This window comes from Tribolium castaneum, chromosome 3, assembly GCF_031307605.1.
Source record: "Tribolium castaneum strain GA2 chromosome 3, icTriCast1.1, whole genome shotgun sequence".
Classification (NCBI taxonomy): domain Eukaryota; kingdom Metazoa; phylum Arthropoda; class Insecta; order Coleoptera; family Tenebrionidae; genus Tribolium; species Tribolium castaneum.
This window is the reverse complement of record NC_087396.1, coordinates 17611357-17630123: the sequence shown is the minus strand read 5'-3', so window position 1 is coordinate 17630123 and position 18767 is coordinate 17611357. Positions and strand designations below refer to the sequence as shown.

The 18767-nt window shown below is 34.7% G+C and overlaps 2 protein-coding genes across 3 annotated transcripts; one reads left to right on the top strand and one right to left on the bottom strand.

The window, feature by feature from the left end:
* Window positions 1–1305: 1305 nt before the first annotated feature.
* Window positions 1306–2639, top strand: Cdk5 (Cyclin-dependent kinase 5). The gene is made up of 3 exons (XM_008201494.3): window positions 1306–2024; window positions 2072–2226; window positions 2279–2639. The coding sequence occupies exons 1-3, from the start codon at window positions 1400–1402 to the stop codon at window positions 2423–2425; spliced, it is 927 nt and encodes a 308-aa protein (XP_008199716.1). The 5' UTR covers window positions 1306–1399; the 3' UTR covers window positions 2426–2639.
* Window positions 2640–2837: 198 nt separating this feature from the next.
* LOC661853 (E3 ubiquitin-protein ligase AMFR) lies at window positions 2838–18062 on the bottom strand. Of its 2 annotated transcripts, none has more exons than XM_967985.4 (7): window positions 17550–18062; window positions 9888–10145; window positions 9689–9841; window positions 8401–8741; window positions 8236–8346; window positions 7674–8189; window positions 2838–3974 (listed from the first exon to the last, which is right to left on the bottom strand). In XM_967985.4, exons 1-7 carry the CDS (start codon window positions 17796–17798, stop codon window positions 3815–3817), a joined length of 1788 nt encoding a protein of 595 aa, XP_973078.1. In that variant the 5' UTR covers window positions 17799–18062; the 3' UTR covers window positions 2838–3814. The 2 variants fall into 2 exon arrangements, with proteins under 2 accessions (XP_973078.1, XP_015837138.1); XM_015981652.2 differs by lacking the exon at window positions 17550–18062 and adding an exon at window positions 16070–16164.
* Window positions 18063–18767: the final 705 nt, after the last annotated feature.

Sequence of the window (18767 nt, the reverse complement as noted above, 5' to 3'; positions counted from 1 at the left end):
TTGCAATTACAATGTTGTGTACACCGGCTCTAAATGCGGTGTTGAAAAGTGATATTTTGAGTGACACATTTTAAATACAGTAACCATAAATAAAATAAAACACTCAAATAATTTATTGCCACGTATAATTTTGTCTTTATTTTCAATCGATGAAAGTGGCTTGCTCTAAATTTAATGCAAATAAAGCTTTTTTATTGGTGTTGTTTTTATTTTTTTTTACTGCTACAAACGGTAGCCAACGCAGAAGCCATATGAGATAGTAGGTGCATTTTACTGAGGTGTTGAAATTAATGATTTGAGTGTCATTATATATTAAAACTTATTGTGTATTTTTTATTTTGTTTAATATTGATAAAAGTAGCTTGTTGTAACTTTTATGCAAATAAAGATTTTTTATTGGTGTTTTTTTGTTCTTTTTTTAATGTTTTGCTACAAACAGTAGCCAACGTAGAAGCGATATGAAGGTAGGTGCATTTTATTTAACGTCAAGTGAAAAATATTTGATTTATGTGTTGTGTTGTATTTTTTTCATTTCATAACCAGTAAATCTTTTATTCCCTTTATTTTCTAATATTCATTGTTTACCTCATCCTTACATCCTTTTTTCCTGGCAAGAATGCTCTAAACCTCCACGTGGTTCTTGCTGGACAAATTAATTATTAATTTGACTAATTAGAGCAATCCTTAAATACGAATTTTTTTAACGCAGTTTGAAAAATCAAAAAATTTTATTGGAATTATAAAAATTTGTTAAGGTCCCAAGAAGGTATTTGTCCAAACATGATTTTTTACAGTCGAAGGTCCTATTAGAGGGCTTGATTTCCTGCAAAAATAAAGAAAATTGCAGGTTATAAAGGGAATGAAAAAAAAAAAGTTTGCGAAATCGGGCAATTTTAAGGAATCTTTAAAAATTCATTAAGGTCCCAAGGGGTGTTTGTCTGAACATGATTCTTTTGCAGTCGAAGACCCTATTGGAGGGATTAATCTCCTGCAAAAATAAAGAAAATTGCAGGATATAAAGGTGGTGAAAAAAATCAGTTTGCATTGCTTGATTATGAGAATAAAAAATGCAGAAATTAAATGCAGTTACGTTTTAATTTGTAATAGAAAGACATTAGAATGGTCAGGAGATGTTCTATAAATGTGATATGCAAGTCAGCGTAACAGCTTATTGATGTTTTTATAATGATTTAAGATTATTTTGATAATTTTCCTGGTGTGAACTTGGCTGTAGAATACGAGAATGGTGGGGAAATGGTGATACTCCATGCCCACAGCGATTGTCTGGTCGACTGTAATGTACATGATGCTAGATGGCTTTGATGTTAAGTGTCTCAAGTGTCAAAAACATCAAAACAAACATAACCTCCAAATAGTGCCGAAAACCTGAATTCGGTGAATGATTCTGCTACCCGAGAGCCTTTCCGCGATGCAGAAATATGAAAAGTTGGAGAAAATCGGCGAAGGCACTTACGGCACCGTCTTTAAGGCAAAAAACCGCGAAACCCACGAAATCGTAGCTCTCAAAAGGGTGCGCTTGGACGACGATGACGAGGGGGTGCCTTCCTCAGCTTTACGGGAAATATGCTTACTGAAGGAACTCAAACACAAAAACATCGTCCGTTTATATGATGTTCTCCACAGTGATAAGAAATTGACTCTAGTTTTTGAACACTGTGATCAAGATCTCAAGAAGTATTTCGATAGCTTGAACGGTGATATTGACTTAGACGTAGTTAAATCCTTCATGTACCAGTTACTAAGAGGTCTAGCGTTCTGCCATAGTCATAATGTGTTACACAGAGACCTGAAACCACAAAATTTGCTCATTAACAAAAACGGCGAGTTGAAGTTGGCCGACTTTGGGCTGGCTAGGGCGTTCGGAATCCCGGTGAAGTGTTACTCGGCCGAAGTGGTCACCTTGTGGTACCGGCCCCCGGATGTCTTGTTTGGGGCCAAACTGTACACCACTTCCATTGACATGTGGTCAGCGGGGTGTATTTTTGCGGAATTGGCAAATGCCGGTACGGTTTATTTGCTCAAAAATATTTTTTTTATTTCATTTAATTAGGTCGACCCTTATTCCCGGGTTCCGATGTTGATGACCAGTTGAGACGGATTTTTAAATTACTAGGGACCCCCACTGAAGAAACTTGGAGCGGAATGACTCAACTTCCCGATTATAAACCGTTTCCGCTCTATCAGCCTAACATGAGTTTATCTCAGGTCTGATTTTTGGTTCTTGCACTTTTAAAATTAATATCACATTAAATTTTAGGTTGTGCCTAAATTAGGGAACAGAGGTAGAGATCTTCTGCAGAGACTACTAGTTTGTAACCCCATGGGAAGGATGTCCGCAGACGACGCTATGGCGCACGCTTATTTCAGTGATTTAAATCCAGCAATTAAAAATGACCGATGCTAAATTTTTTTATTAATTTTGAAACGTCCATTCTCTAGTCATAACCAATTTTTTTATTATGTTTATTTGGAGATTATAATTCGGTGTAAACATAGCCATCTCACTTTCAATAAACGTACTGAAACTGAGGTGACTATTTTTCATTACCATTGGATTTTTTCGTGATGTAAACCATTTTTATATTGAAATAATTGTAGGAATAAACAACTCATTTGAATTACATTATTTACGAACCCTTGCGTATTTTGCGGGAAAAATTGGAGAGGTGCAGATAAAATGCGTTTTTTTAATAATTTATTACAGCAATACTAAGCACAATAACAAAGATTAGGAGATTGACAGGACACGTAAGTACGACGAAATAAGTAACTGATATACTTTGGCCCTTAGATATCTGGCACACAATATGTTTGCATGGCAATTACGTATTTCCTATATCGAAATATAACTAGACAGTTCTATGTTTAATAAAGAGAACATGCACTTTGCACTGCATAACAATATGAAATACATGTTCGACCTACGAGGATTCCCTCGGGTCTGAGCATTTTAATTATACACAAAAATTCAGGCCGGACGTTTTAACACTGTAATAAAATCGCGTGTAAGTAAACAAAACAAACATTAAAACATAGCAAAATAAAGCACGAATCTAAAACCTAACACAAAAACGTGAAAGTATCACACGGAAATACCAAGAGTCAGTCTTTTATCACAATGTACACTACAAACTTAATTAAAATTCAAGTGCAATCTGACCAAAGCCTTTAAAAATATTTCATCCAGGGCGAGGTTCACCAGATCCGATTGGTGAGACTAGCTCTAACGATGTAACACCGCTAAGTGGTGACTAAGTTTTATTAAACTTTGATTAAGGAACATTAGTTCGTTTAAAAAGACAGTTATTTACTTCATCTAAAAATAAAGAACATAAACATTCTCAAATAAAACAACAAATTGCAAATTTATCACTCGGAAAATGACTAATCGACGTCAATTCAATTTCAGACTAATAAATATCTTAAACCTACTTAATAATTTATAACATGAATTTCATACAAACTTACAAACGCCATAACAACTTAGATATTCCTAAACTGCCATTACGAAATGATTTGTCTTTAATAAATCGGTATTTAAAACACGTTCCCGTTTTATCATTTTTAGTTTAGATCCACATCCCTTGAGCCTTGCGTTCGAAAATAAAACAAATACAATTCTGCAAGATAATTCAAATTTTTACATAATGTTATCTAGACATTTATTATTAATATCTAAATATAGCGCAGTGTTTTAACTGCAGATATTTTCAATGTACACTTTAACAATTTGTTACATCTGGGACAACTTTGTCAGACGACTTCTCCCCTAAAAAATATCTTCATAAATACTTCAACTTTGTAGCTCCACTTTTGCAGCAGCGGCGGCTTTTTGTTTCTCGATGTAGCGTTTTCTGGCGCTCTGAATCAAATTCTCTTTGCGTCTGTGGAGAATCTTTTCGCGCTCCGACGAAGACTTCGAAAATCTGCTCCCCAAACTGCTCGTATCTTCACTGAAAAAGCACAATCTTCAATATTTCTATATTGGCTATGCAACCAGTAAAACACTTCTGTCAAGATTAATAATTTTGTCTCCATGCATCAAGAAGGCTATGATTTTGATATTTTTTGCGTCACAGGTGTTTCTACTTGATTTTTTACTTAAGTGTATGCCGTGTGGCTATAACGTGTAGTTACTTGTAAGAAAACTGTTAAAAACAGATTTGCAAGAATGAATAAAAAAGCGGAAAATTCTGATGGTGTAAGTAACAAATTAAGTATTGTATTCCTAGTCGAATAAGGGTTATATGGCCCCCAGTAAAATAATTAGACTCTAATAATGAGGGGCACTGGAACTGTTTGAAAACAGAGAAAACCTTAATAATAAATGCAAATTTTGAGTTGGTGGCACGGGTCTGGTAATAAACCCATTGTGAGGCGGTTAACTTCTGTACAAAAAACCCTCTATAAAACCTTAAAACAATTGGAATGCTATAAGCTTGTATCACAAAAGTTGTCAAATCTGTATTTTATTTCGTTTTAACTCTCTTCAATTAAGCAACCAAGCAAGTAAACAACAATCATTTGTCTTGATCTTTCAAAAATTTTTATATAATGTAATAAGTATAGCAAATTACTGCAAACTTGCATTAAGATTTTTATTATTAGAGGCAGTTGCCTTTTAAGGAGCATTTCTTGTTACAGTCCCCGTACACGATGTTTGAGGCAATATCTGCTCAAGACACAGAATCAGTGAAATATTTCCTTGAAGATTTAAACATAAGAAGTAAACGCAAAGGCGAAACAGTATTAACGCACGCTGTTGTTCATGGAAATTTGGAAATCATCAAACTTCTGTTGTCCAATGGTGCTGATCTTAACGCCCTTTGCTGTCATGGCGACACACCTTTGATTAAATGTATCACCAAAGGAAACTTAAAACACGCCAAATACTTGGTAGAAAATGGAGCAAACACTTGTCAAGCGGACAGAAACGGCTACACTCCCTTAGCTCACGCTGTATACAACGAAAACACGGAAATGATTGAACTCTTATTAAAAAGTCACGCTCGGTTCACCCTCCATTCAGGCCTGTTTGAAGCTATAGACAACTGTAACTTTAAAATGACAAAATTCATGCTTGAAAAAGGCGCTGATGTTAATCTTTGCGGTGAAAACGGAGAATTTCCTCTTACGCACGCTGTTAAGAAAAAACAGTCCGAAATTGTCAAGCTTTTGATAAAAAAAGGTGCTAACATTAATTGCACCGATAGGGATGGATATACACCAGTGATGAGGGCTGTCCAACAACAAAATTTTGATATGGTTAAAGATTTGATTGGATTTGGAGCCGACGTCAACATATGGAATATATTTAATAACAGAACGGCGTTATCATTAGCCCTAATAAAGAATGATTTTCGCACGGTTGAACTGTTGCTAGATTCAGGGGCTGATACTTCGTTTTGCGAAAATTTAATAGCAAAAGTCAGCGCTAAATATCCTGACTTCGGAAAATATCTATCTTCGCGTAAAGTTAAACGAATAAAAACTGAGCCATAAAAAGGCTTCAAATACCATCGAATACACTTTTTCGATTTTGAATTATATTTAATTTCATTGTTTGATTAATGATTTTTGTAAGCTAGGCTAATTTCATATGTTAATAAAAAATAAAACATACCTATATTGTGATTTCTATAACAATGTTTCGGCACATATCTTCCGCTTTGTTGTTCCATACTTAATATTACTTTTTTTGTCAAAGTAAAACCCAGAGAATTTTTTTTCCATCTTCGCACATGCAAACTGTTTATGGACTGTGTAAACATAATAGATCAAAAATAGTGAAGTTTTTGGTCTTTTTTCAGCACGTTTAAATGCTGAAAACGGAAGACTTATGCAAGCCACGAAATCATTAAACTGGGCTAGAAAAAACCTTATTTTAGTGTTTTTGAGCCTTTTCATCCAGAAAAACAAAGCTAATTTTGCGAAGTATTTCATAATAAATCACTAATATCACAAATGCTGGCTTGAGAATCGTTTAAGCAGTTTTTTTTAGCTAAAAAGTTTGTTTTATGAGCAATTTTGCTATACCAGGCCTAAAAATCACAAAATTAGGCTGAAAGTAACATAATTGTGCCGTTTTGAACTTTTAAGCACGTTTTTTATATAGTAATATAAGCAATTATTCTACATAATTGTGTTACAAATAAGCCAAAAAAATCAATGATTATCTCGAAAATAGTATTTTGCGTATTTCGAGCGTTAAAGCAGTTTGTTTTTAACAAGACACGAAATTCTCTCGCCAGTTTCGTTAAAAATAACCAGAAAAATTGCCGAATTGGATTGAAAATGGTGTTATTTTTTCATTTATCGTTATTTGAATTCAAGATTTTAAGCTAAAAATTCAGTTTACAAAAAAGTCAAAATCACATTATTTTTTCTTTTTACAGCGTTTTCCAACCAGAAGCGGTTTTATTTTTGAAGTAAACTTGTATTTTTATAGAGCGATTCTGGTTAGTTGATATAATTTGACTTTCACTAGTTTAAGAAAGGATCGAAGTACATTATAATTCAAGTTACAACGTTAATTAATTATCCTAAAAAAATATTACGTTACCAATTGTTGAAATTTGTGCTAACTTTATTTCTTTTTTTTTTATAAACTATTTTTCTTTAGCAATTTGACACCTTTTCCACTCTTTACCTAACGTCTCACTACGTAGGTATTGACTACAAAGACCTCATAATAAATATGTTTTAAGTGAAAAAAGCACTAACCTAAACGGTTGAAGATAGACGTAATATCAGACCCCTAAAGTATGGTCTCGTGAACTTTTTTGAAGAAAATTTAATTCTCTACTGACTTTGTTACTTAGGCCTAACTGCACTGTGTGTCAATTGAACTGTATCGTGTAAATAAGTGCAGCTTAAAATTGTTTAAAGCTTGGTTTAAACTAAATCGTACCTATGGTGCTGCCTAAATAACGCTTAACATCAAAAAACAATTTAATGCACAGTTTGAAAACCGATGGATGAAAAATTGCGTTTAATGAAAAAATTACTTCGATTACTTCAAATGGTGATGCTTCAAATATATCTTTCACGAAATAAAATTCAATACATCTTCGATATAGTAAAAAGATTTCTCGTTCTTGCTGTCGGTTAAAAATTGAGAACACTATAGTAGTAATTAATGTTGCAACAGCAATTTTATGTAATATTGACAATAGAGATGAAGGTCGGAGAGTACCTAGACTGGATGATGGCATTGGTGATGAAGATGAGATAAAGACAGAAAATGGTAAAATTTCTGCACTGCCACATAACAATGAAGTTGTAGATCTTCAAAATAATAATTATCGTGCTGAATTATGAAACTTTAATGAAACTAAATAAACGCCTATAACAGCATTGATCTGATATTTCAATTCAACTCAACTCTCATCAACTCAACATCAATTTGAATTCTGCCAATTGTTCCAATTAGTTTGAATTCTATTCCGAAATATTTAGTTTTTTTTAATTTTTATATTTTCTAAGAAACGGGCCCCTGAAACGTTTCTTGTAAACTTGTAGGGTACCAGTCACTACAAGCTGGTGCTACTATGTATACACCCATATAATAAAATTAACTATAAGCTACTTTTTAGCGTAAAGAAGAAAAGAACAAAAAACTAAAAAAAAAGTATCTACTCTAGAATACTTACGTTTCAACCGTCTCCACACTGAACTCATCCCAATTCCTCTGCGAGTCGGTATCGCAGCTAGCCTGCCATACCGACATCGCCCTATTCGTCGCCGGCACCACCTCGGGCTCCCTATACATAGTCGGCGCTACCAATCTTCCATCCAAAACATTTTCAATCGTGATTTCCACCGACCTCGTTACCCTGAGATCGTTAATAATTGTCGAAATCGGAATGTGTGGAAACAATTGCTGCACTTGACGTGCCATCGCATCCAATTGCGAATTGGACGCCGGCGCGTTGTCTTGTCGCATGAGTTGAGCATGACTCACTTCGACGGAAAAACTCGGCAACCAAGAAACGTATCTTGAACCGTCGAAATGAAAGAAATGATTGAGCTGGCGACGTTGCGGCTGAGGAGCGTCCACTTGCAAATCGGGAGGATCGATTCGCGACGTTGAGGGCGTTTGAATGTTGAGGGCTAGACGACAAGTGGGACAGGAAGTGTCTTGCTCCAGCCACGACAACAGACAAGTGCTGGAAAAATTTGTTATTTTTATTTAAACAGTTGGCTGTAACTCACTTGTGAAACAAATGAGTGCACGGTAACTTCCTCGCCGACTCCATTTTTTCCCAACAGATGGCGCAGTTGTCGGAATTGTCGGCCAACTCTTCGGACGACGCCATCGGGTAACTAAACCGAAACAGAATTTTTCTAAGAAAGAATGATATAATAATGGAAACGTACTTCTGTTCGAGATGATTCCTGACCCACAGATAATTCCTGTGTTTTTTGTAGCGCCGCTGAATCTCGTGGAACAAATATCTCAACTGCATACAAATCACTAGACTAGCCATTGAGAGGAAAATGTTACTCCAAACTAGCATATGAAGATGATGAACGAAATCGATTATTAAAGCTGTCAGTTCGAAACTCAATTCCGTGTAATAGGCGATGGGACCTCGTTTTTCCCAAACTCGATTCTCTTCATTTGCACTGACTGAAGACGCACCTTCTTGTCGCATGTCGTACAGATGCAAGGCGTACCGGATTATCACATGCAGAGTACGAATACTCAATAACACCACCTGGAAATCAGGAAAAAACAAACACCGTGTAATTATTTGTAAAAATAGAAACTCATCGTTACGATAACTGGATTAAAGCGGTCGGAAAAACATCCAATTATCACCAGAAAAAATTGCATTCGTGTGAAATAAACTAATCACTAATTACCTCAACGAAACAATATATTGTCACAACAGGAACAATTAGAATTAAGATTAATTATTCATGGGTTAAATGAAACGCCTCTCATATGTGTTAATTAAAACTTTATACGAAACACTTAGGTGATTAAACGCTAAATTATTCCGTCAGTCTACAGAAAAAATCTTTCGAACCAATTTGAAAATCTCGCAACGTTGAATTGAAATAAAACATCTACGTCTTGCAATGATTGACGTCAGTTGATCTATTTTCCGATTTATTAAGACCATTACCCGTATTTTTTTAATAACTGAGCGCAACAAGTACAAAAACCAATTTAAAAATAATAAAACATGAATGAGTCAATTTTTAATTAGGTGTTGATTCACCCACATGTGTGTGGTAATTTATGTTTACGAACTCGCGTAAACAAATCTTATTTTAAGATGTCCAAAAACCTCGTTATTGACATAATTTTACAAATAAAAAAATACTGTTGCAAGAGACACCCACGATACCCGGATTACAATTTTGCGAAACTTGTTAGTCTTTGCCGAACTATGAGTAAATTATTACTCACGTTTGAAAGTATAAGCGGTAAAGAATTAATACTGCCAAAAATGTAAAACACTGTCTACTTATTCGGGTCAACCTCTGGATATTTTTCAGGCGTTAAAACGATATCATTATGGTATAAATTGCGTTTTCCCGTTGGAAACACCATAATAGGAATAAATTAGATAAATTATAGCCGTCTCCAAGTTGACGTTCGTTGCAGGCGGCGTCGGCCATAAAAGATGCATACGCCACGTAAGAAATTACATACCTCAGCAGACATGAAAGCAAACGTATTAAATCCGCCGAAGAATCCCACAAAGACCGACACCAGCAGCATGAAGCCCGATAGTGTGAAAATCGCAGTTAGCAAGAACAAAAGCTTCACGTGGCTCCACAGCGGCGTAGTCGGCGAAAAAGACAGCTGAAAAAAATCGGTTATTGGGAAAATGCGGTAAACCGGTACTTACATATTCGAATCTGTCTTTGCTGAGCTGGGAGAGGAGATGCAGAAATCCCAAAAGGGAGAACCACGAGCACCACAGCAACACCTCATCGATGTATTGAACGTTGATGATTCCGAATACGAAGATGAATTTATAAAATACGAAATTCCAAAACTTATCTTTGAGATGTTGCTGTTCAGAGACGCGTAATTCGCCAAACACCAGCTTCTGGATCGCGGTACCCACGAGGATGAGCCAACAGAAAGCCATGTTGATCATGGTCTGGAAATGAGAAATTGCTTCAATTGGATGTTTCGAAAGCTAATCATGCCGACTTTTTTTGATTATTGTTTCAACTCGGTGTAAAGTGACTAGTGGGTCAGGGATTTCGAGTTCGTTTAACTCGCTGCAGTTCATTTTCCTTTAAGATAGAAAATTACTGTTTCGTTGGCCGAAGAAGTGGTACCGCAAAAATTATACTGTTTTGGTAATACTATTACGTAATCTGCGAGAATTAATGAAATTAAAACTTTTACTCCTACGAAGACACCGCTCCATAATAAGAATAGTTCAACAATAGACAACCTACTTAAATGTGAATCACTTAGTGTTATTTATTTGTACCGATAAGTTTCGAGCTATGACATGCAACAGAATTTAAATTGTGATTTCGGAATTTAAAACAATCCCTTATCAAAAAAAATACTTTTTATCACGATTGGCATATTTGTGTATACAAATTTAAACCTTGGCGATAAATAATTATTTTAAAAATGTGAGGGTTATTATAATGCTATTAATACAATGTATTCATTTTTAGATTTTTGAAATTTTAGAAAATGTAATAAAATAATATTAGAACGCGGATCTGAATATGCGTTCCCTCTTAGGTTGAATCGTTGCAAGCTCACGATTCTAAAAAAGAATTTCTAAATCTGGATATAGGCCCTGTTTCTGGAAACATATTTAACGGAATGATAAATTTAAATCTCAGTTAAAACATCAACGCCAACCAGATACGCATTACCTTAGCAATACATACTAACAGTTTAATCGTACCAGAAATCGGGCCTTAATAATTTGAAACTTATCTATACAGAGTGATCTAGCTCAGCTCCCGGCTTCTGTATTTCAGTTATGGGTAAAATCACTATACCGTTTGCATGTGGGAATGAGCTTCTTTCATTTGTTATTCATGCTATGATGACTAAAAATTCAGTCAGGATTGTGGAAATCAAATAGTAGGCTGAAAAAGTACATACCATTTACCATAGCTTTGCAAAAATTGTTTAAAATACCGAGCCACACGCAAACCGTCGTGAACTGATACATATTAGTATACGGATTATTTGTAAGCGTTAGAGAGAAAAAAAATATGAAATAAATATTTTAAATATTACATCAGATGTTCAAATTGATGACTATTTTGGTCTAAGCACAAACGAATTCTTCGTTTACAATTCGCATGAACCCTTGCCGTGAGATTTAAAGATTAACATTCCATTTACAGTAAACAGATAAAATAAATGGTAATCCGGGCCTGAAAAATTCTTACCAGCTGCCTCAACCTTCAGACCTAACAATGATCGCGTGCCAATTTTACGACAAATGCAATAAATTTTTGAAAATTCTATAATTCTACCAAAATTCATGGGAAAAAAGCTGCCCCAATATCAAAACGCAAATTAAAAATCAAAAACATATTTTTTCGAAAATTTAAATACGCACTTTTGATGCACTACCTCAAAATACACCCATAGCAAAAAATCGTTGACATTAGACTATAGTTAACTAAGCGAAAGTAAAAAAACACACCCTACAAGTAAACATTTTAGAAATTGGTCAAATCGTTCTTCTATACAATAAAATCACATAGGATTTTTTTAGAATTTCAGATACATTATAAAGAGGTATAAAGTGCCTGAGTGTAAAACTTGACTCACCCGGTATACTAAAGGACGCATTTTAGAAAAATATTTTTGATTATACAGAGTGTGTTAAAAAAAAAGTGTGATGTCATAATAATAATTTTTCTAAAGGCATGCTATTATTTTTTGAGCTCAAAGCATTTTAGCTTCTTATATAAATATAAAGTTTTTTTCAAATCGGTTAAGGAATTACTGTTAAAAACACAAAAACTAAAAAAAATGGTTTTACACCTTTACTTTTAAAAATTAATAAAAAAATAGAAAGTGTTAACAGACTTATTTGTTAAAAGTGATTGATCTGAATTACTAGAGGTACAATTTATTTCCAAACCTTTTAAACATTAGAGCCTTTTATTTTGCTTATTTCAAATAGCAAGCCCTGTTTATTTTTATATCATTTGATGAGGAATTACAACCCTAACGTAAATCCTAACATATTCGGAGTTATTTGATAAAAACTTATTTTGTCAAGTATTTTAATGATAAACTTAATGAAGTCGAAGATTCAGTTCCCAGAACCGACTTAAAAAAATTAGGGACATGTAAGAAGCTAAAAAGGTATCCTGACCTCAAAAAATAAGAGCCATTAAAAAAATATTATTAAGACGTCAAACGTTTTTTGGGACACTTTGCGTAATCGAAATTTTTTTCTTGAAATGTGTTCTAGAGTATAAATGACATCCACAAAATATTAAAACTCCAACTTTAATAATAACTGAGCAGATAGGAACTGATCTGGACCACCCTGTATATGAGACGAGCCAAAAAATTTTAAACTATAACCACTGTTTTGCTAGTTTTTTTAGCTGGGATATAATTGGAATCAGAAAGTTTGGTTTGACATTTTTTAACCTAGCTCTAAATCATTTTCAAGTCAAGTCCAAGGCTTGAAGCCTCCAAATAATTGACGCAATTATATTAATTAACTTAAGTTAATTTAATCAATATATTAAAAGCGGTTCTACACGTACGTGTACGTGAACTTTTTTATTTTTTATTCCTCAATTACTCAGTTTTACGATGTTTAACATGCACTAAACGCCAATATCACAATACCGAAAACGATTGATTTCTTAGCAAAAAAGCAGCACAAGGATGAAAGTTCTCCAAACGAACAACAATTCACGAATGCGTCTCCATGTTTAACAACTCGTAACACCGCGATAACCCCATTATCCGAAACTAATCACTGCCATTAATCGCCCTACTGATCATAAAGTCGATCGAGAAATCGCCATCATCATCACATCATAAATCCATCGCAAGTCAGAGCCACAAATCCACCGAAAGAAACGCCACATAATTCATGCCGAAAGGTGCACAAAAACCTTCTAGACAATTGTCATCTCGCTTTAACACACCCACGACATATTTCATCAAGGATCCCACTCGGGATTTAGCAAGCGCCCCGAAATTAGGTCATGTTTGCATCACTTAATCGAAAAATAATGAGAGAGTACCTTCTCTGCAATTTTTCCCCGAGTAATTAAAAATGAATTAAAGGAAAAAATAACAACAGCACTTGAACTTCTATTGTGGCGAGAGCCTTGAGATTTTTTCTGCAATAAGTGCAACGCGGAGATGATCACGTATTTCAGGATTTTCAAGGCGCCTGAAACGGTACTACTCTTCCGTAAACGGCACAGGCTTTCACTCGACTCGCACAAAGTAAATAAATTATTAAAGATCGGATTGGAAGAAAAGATCCATCAATATATTTGTTGGGAAATATATGACAGATTAATCAAGCAATGAAAATAAAAATACGAAAGATTGATTTTGACCGATTCGAGTTTCGAGAAAAGTCCGGATTTTTCTCCGCCAACCTTGAACTCAAAATTATTGTTACATACTTAGAGGTAGGTCCAGAATTTGATTAGCTGAGGTGATTACATAAACGAAACCTTCACCTCATACCATTTCGACAAATTTTGATTAAATAGTGTTTACTCGATTTGTCATTGTAAACAAAGTTTTTCGCAGCAATTATGTTATTATTTTAATCACAGAAACGCCGATGAATAACTATTAGATGAAATGATTTGTTATTTATTTTTAATTACTCTTATCCAGCGCTCGGAAGGATAAATAAAGTAATTCCGCCAAACCTTTATTTAAAAACAAAAAATGGTGATTTTGGTGTTTACCAAACTGCTACATTCCAGTTTTAACATTTAATTTTAATTTTAAATAAATTTAAATAAATTTTTTCCTTCCGTTTCTAACTACAACTTCATACACCTCGTGTAGTTCAATTCAGTAAATGAAAATTACTTCAATTACAAGTAAAAGCTGTAGTAATAATGTAGTACAGTGCCAATATTTGCACATTCCACATCAATTACATTAAAAGCAATAATAACTTAATAGAGTTAAAATAAAAGTAGATGTAATTTTTTTAAACCATTTAAGAAAAGGAATAATTTATTTCATGGTCATACTGAATTCCTTCAAAATAAAATTTTACACTGCAGCTCCAGTTTAGCATAATTAACTCAAATTAGTTATGCTGTCTCAAACAATACTTTTAATCAAGTTGGCCCTGAAATTTTTCCCTGTTGCCAATTTTGAACTTTTTTCTCGAACAACAATTACTCCTCTGAGATTTCACGGTAAACAATAAACAAAAAGCAAGATTGGCACAAGCCCGAATTGGCAAACGCGCGTAAATAATAAAATTCGTTGGCAAGCCTTCTGGTTCTTATTTCGAATTTACATCATCGAATCGAGTCGTAGAGGAGTGTTGTTACATCATAAAAACAGCATCAGATTTTTTCCGAAATATTATTAGACAGGAAATATGGAAAAATGCGATATTTATAAACCTGGTGACGCTAAAAATACGAGGTCGACGAGTAACGAAACGAAAATAACGTCACTCAGAAAAGATGATTTTTTCGACTTGCAGGTATATCGAACGCCAGATTTTGGCGCTGTTCCAAGTTGATGCAGCTATTCCCATTTTTTTAATTCCTTACTTTTAACTGACATATTTTTGGGTTTATGTAATAATGGAACACAACTTGAAACATTTTTTGGGATTAGCTGTTCAATAATTAAATTCTAGAGTCTCTCTTCTATCGCTGGGACTGTTAACATAAGTAATGGCGAATTTAGTTTTGCATACCATAGATGCAACAGTTAACACAGAGATACAAAAGTTTTTATTGAGCCTGTACATCAAATTTGACTTATTTTGATTGAATTTTTGATCGGAAAACCGAAATCAAAAATAAATAAGGCGCGATTTCGTGCTTCTCTCTTTTGATAAATAACTTTGCTTTCAGCATGAATTTTTCAACGCCTCCATACCGAACAGAGTGCGTTATTTTTCCAGTCCTCGATAAAAAATATCACAAAACAACAAACTTATCGAAACTTAAGTGCAACTTCGTTTTATTATGTAGAATTAAAATATGAATAAATTAAACAATTCTCTTGGTAATTACTCGCACACAACAATGACGTGTCTTTAGAAACGATCGATATAAGAATAACATCGAGCAAATTTTTTCCTCGATAAAAAATGCACTAAAACATGACTTAAATATTTCAACCTTGGAACCTTTCATTTCCTCCAATTTTTACCAGTTATATAATTACAAATCAAGTTTTAATACAACTCATAAAATCAATCCACAAATAATAAGCCACGTCAGTTTTTTTCACAAAGTGCGCATTGAAGACCTCGTAATTTCTGTTATTTTATTATACCTGGTTAACAATAGATATCAGCATATAATTTGTGAGTCATTGATAAGAGAATCTAACCGCCTACGGTACTTTGTTCCATGATTCAGACTTGGACAGAGCACATAGTGCCACTAAATTTTTTAAACGTCTGAGTGGTCAATTAATTCGAAAACAACATTCTCGCTTCGCATGCTTTGAAGGACAAGAGGTCCGGTTTAATCTCAACTTAAAAATAATTTTAAAAACCGAACGGAAAGTTGCCAAAAATAAAACGGCACCCAAATGTTTAAAAAATTCAAGGATTCGAGTTGCTACCCGAAACAATAACTGATAAGAGCTCGATGAAAGCGACGATTAACAAGAAATTTGCTAAAAGATTACAGACTGGTTTTAATTAGATTTAAATCGCGAGTTGGTTTTATCATTCAGTGGACCGAAAGTTGATGTAACTCTACACTTTGTAATGGTTTACATTTGTACTACAACTGTTGATAAATTTGTTTACTATTTATTCCAAACAATCTTAAAGTCGGACTAACAAAATTTTCTCTTGTAAACACAGTTTCACAATTTTGTTTTTATTACCTTTAGGACCTTTTTTAAGAACTTTCGGGGAATTATAACCCTCCACTTGTCTATTTCCATGTTTCACAATTTTCTCAAACGCACCACAGCAATGAACAATCAGTAATGAAACTCTTTATAAAATTTTGTCATTGTCTCTCGAAAAATCGTAGGAAGACTCCTACCATTGAAAATAAATTTCCTTCGATTAAAACAGATTTGTCAGAATTTGAAGTGAGAATAATAGATATTATTCTTATTTATGGTGCTATCACATTCATCTGATGCAACGTTTATGACCTGGAAGCGACTTCGGCACGTGTATGGCTTCATCTGACACTAATAACGGGAAAACAATATTCAAAAAATCGTATTGGGAACAATTTCCAATTAGTAACTATTTGGCCTTGTGCATACATTAATTAATTACACTTCACTCCTTTATCTATACTTCCTAACTAAAGAAATAAACCCAACCTACCCCAAATCACCTTGAAAGTTGACAAAATCGATTTTATTACAACGAAACGAGTTTCGGAAAAGTTGAAGCCTTGCTTTCAAAAAGAATAAAACGGCACATTGCATGTCAAAACCTCAATTTAGTAATTGCAAATGATTGTTATTAGAAAAACTTTCAAGCGATTGTGGAATTGTGTGAAATACCGACTGAGCAATAAAATGGGCAAAAAATATACCGGGCGTCAATGAAATATTCTAAGGCAAATAGAAATCAAGAAGGCTGACTTTCTCGATTGTTTCGTGGCATACTAAACCCATTTTCAGGCACCTTTATGCTCCACCCTCCCCTACGAGAATCACTTTTTGCAGACAATAAAAAATAATTAAATCAAACATTTGTTTTTGACGTCTGTAGACAATTACGAGTCTTTTGTTTTGAAACAGGTCAATGAACAAAACATTTAAATTACTTGCGTAGGAAGAGAAGCAGCCGTTTCCGATATTTTTATTAAAGTCTGACTGAATAATGTGAATTGTTGGCATTGCATTGCGGAATTTAAGCTGCGACATGACCTTTTCCAGCCGAGGCACATTTGTGAAAAATTCAATCGAAAATCTGGATCTCTCACGAATGATTGAACAAATCTTAGAAAATCACGAATAAAATATGAGCAAGCCCGGACTCGATGATGAGATCGGAGACTTGGAATACTTTATTCAAAATAATGATTTATGACGCTTCGGTAATTCGAATCATTAACAATTTAAGAAGCCGTTGGATAACGGGACTTGTTCAGTAACGCTTTGGTGCGTAAAGAATTAATTAAAAATGAGGAATTGATCCGATTTTGACTAAAATTTAATAAAGTGACCACACGACTATTCCAGAGCCGGATTACCGGAAGAAAAAAGTGCATTTGTTGTGTCGTTAGCCGGTCAGTTCTTTTCGTTTCGCGGAACGCAATTTGCGGTAATGTTATCCCAAGATTGCGCCACATTTCCGGTAATCCGGAAGAATCCGGGAGCATCAGCCGGCACTCACCCACACGCAGATGGGCTCCCTTATCATAACACTGAACACGTCGGAGACAAACTGCCCCATGGACCGGCCAAGCGGCACCGAGGCGTTACTTCTGTTGGAGTCTTTGATGTCTTCGGCGACGGCCCCCCAGTCGGGGTCCTTGATCACCTGCGTGGCGTAGTAGACGCACGCCGAAAGGGCCAAGACACTGCCGGCGGAGTACATCCGCAGATTGGGCACAGGCAACCGGTCGAGTAAAATCACTGGCATATTGTCACTGTTTACAAACACGATATGTCACAAATTACAACGCGACTCTTGTGCGGCTTGTCAAAGCGGAATTGGGGCGCGACGATGACATAGTGTGGAGTCGCGGCCGCGAACGATTTGTCACTGGAGATGTGGTGCGCTTGGGGCCACGTTACTTTTGATTACACACTGGTACGTGATGGTTAATTTTATACATGTATTGATCATGTGGTGCGCCAGCTGGTCGGGCCGCCACTGATGCACCTGTCAAATATCCGGATAAAACAGGGCCCTGTAAGGGGAAGGGCGAATTTTAAACGAATTTATATATTTCAGAGCATAAGCCTCGTCCCTTTCTTATGTCTTATCCACTTTTATCATTAAAATACTCCAAACACCTGTTTATCCTTAAATGATGGTGTTTGAACAACTTTTTAATCAAATGTCGGCTACTCACAATTCATGCTTCTTGTATAATTGGTTGCCCCTACATACCATTACCATTGGTTCGAAATGTGCACTTCAAGAGCACTTTATTGCAGGCAAAAAATTTCAGTGTTTATTGTTATTTATGATATAGATGATAGTGGACAATAATGGAAAACAATTTCTTTAAAAGTTAACTTTATTTTGGTCATTATTTTTTTAGTAGTTTTTCTTAAAAATGGAACGGCAATAAAGCTAATTAAAAAAATGTTTTATATTATTATTCTCTACAATTATCTATACACTACACCATGAATAAACAAATAAACAATAAACACTAACATTTTTTGCCTGCATTTGAAGAAAACGTAATTCTAAGATTAATTCAAACCAATGTAACTTTGTGCGGAATCCCTCAATTTTAATTTTTTTCTATATTTGGATTAGTAAAGTGCTTCTTTACAACACTCTGAACTCGAAATTCGCCGACACCCTGTAGAGTACCAAAGTAGCAAAACAATAGAGATTTGAATTATAAATAATTTAATTGAGCGAAAATATTTT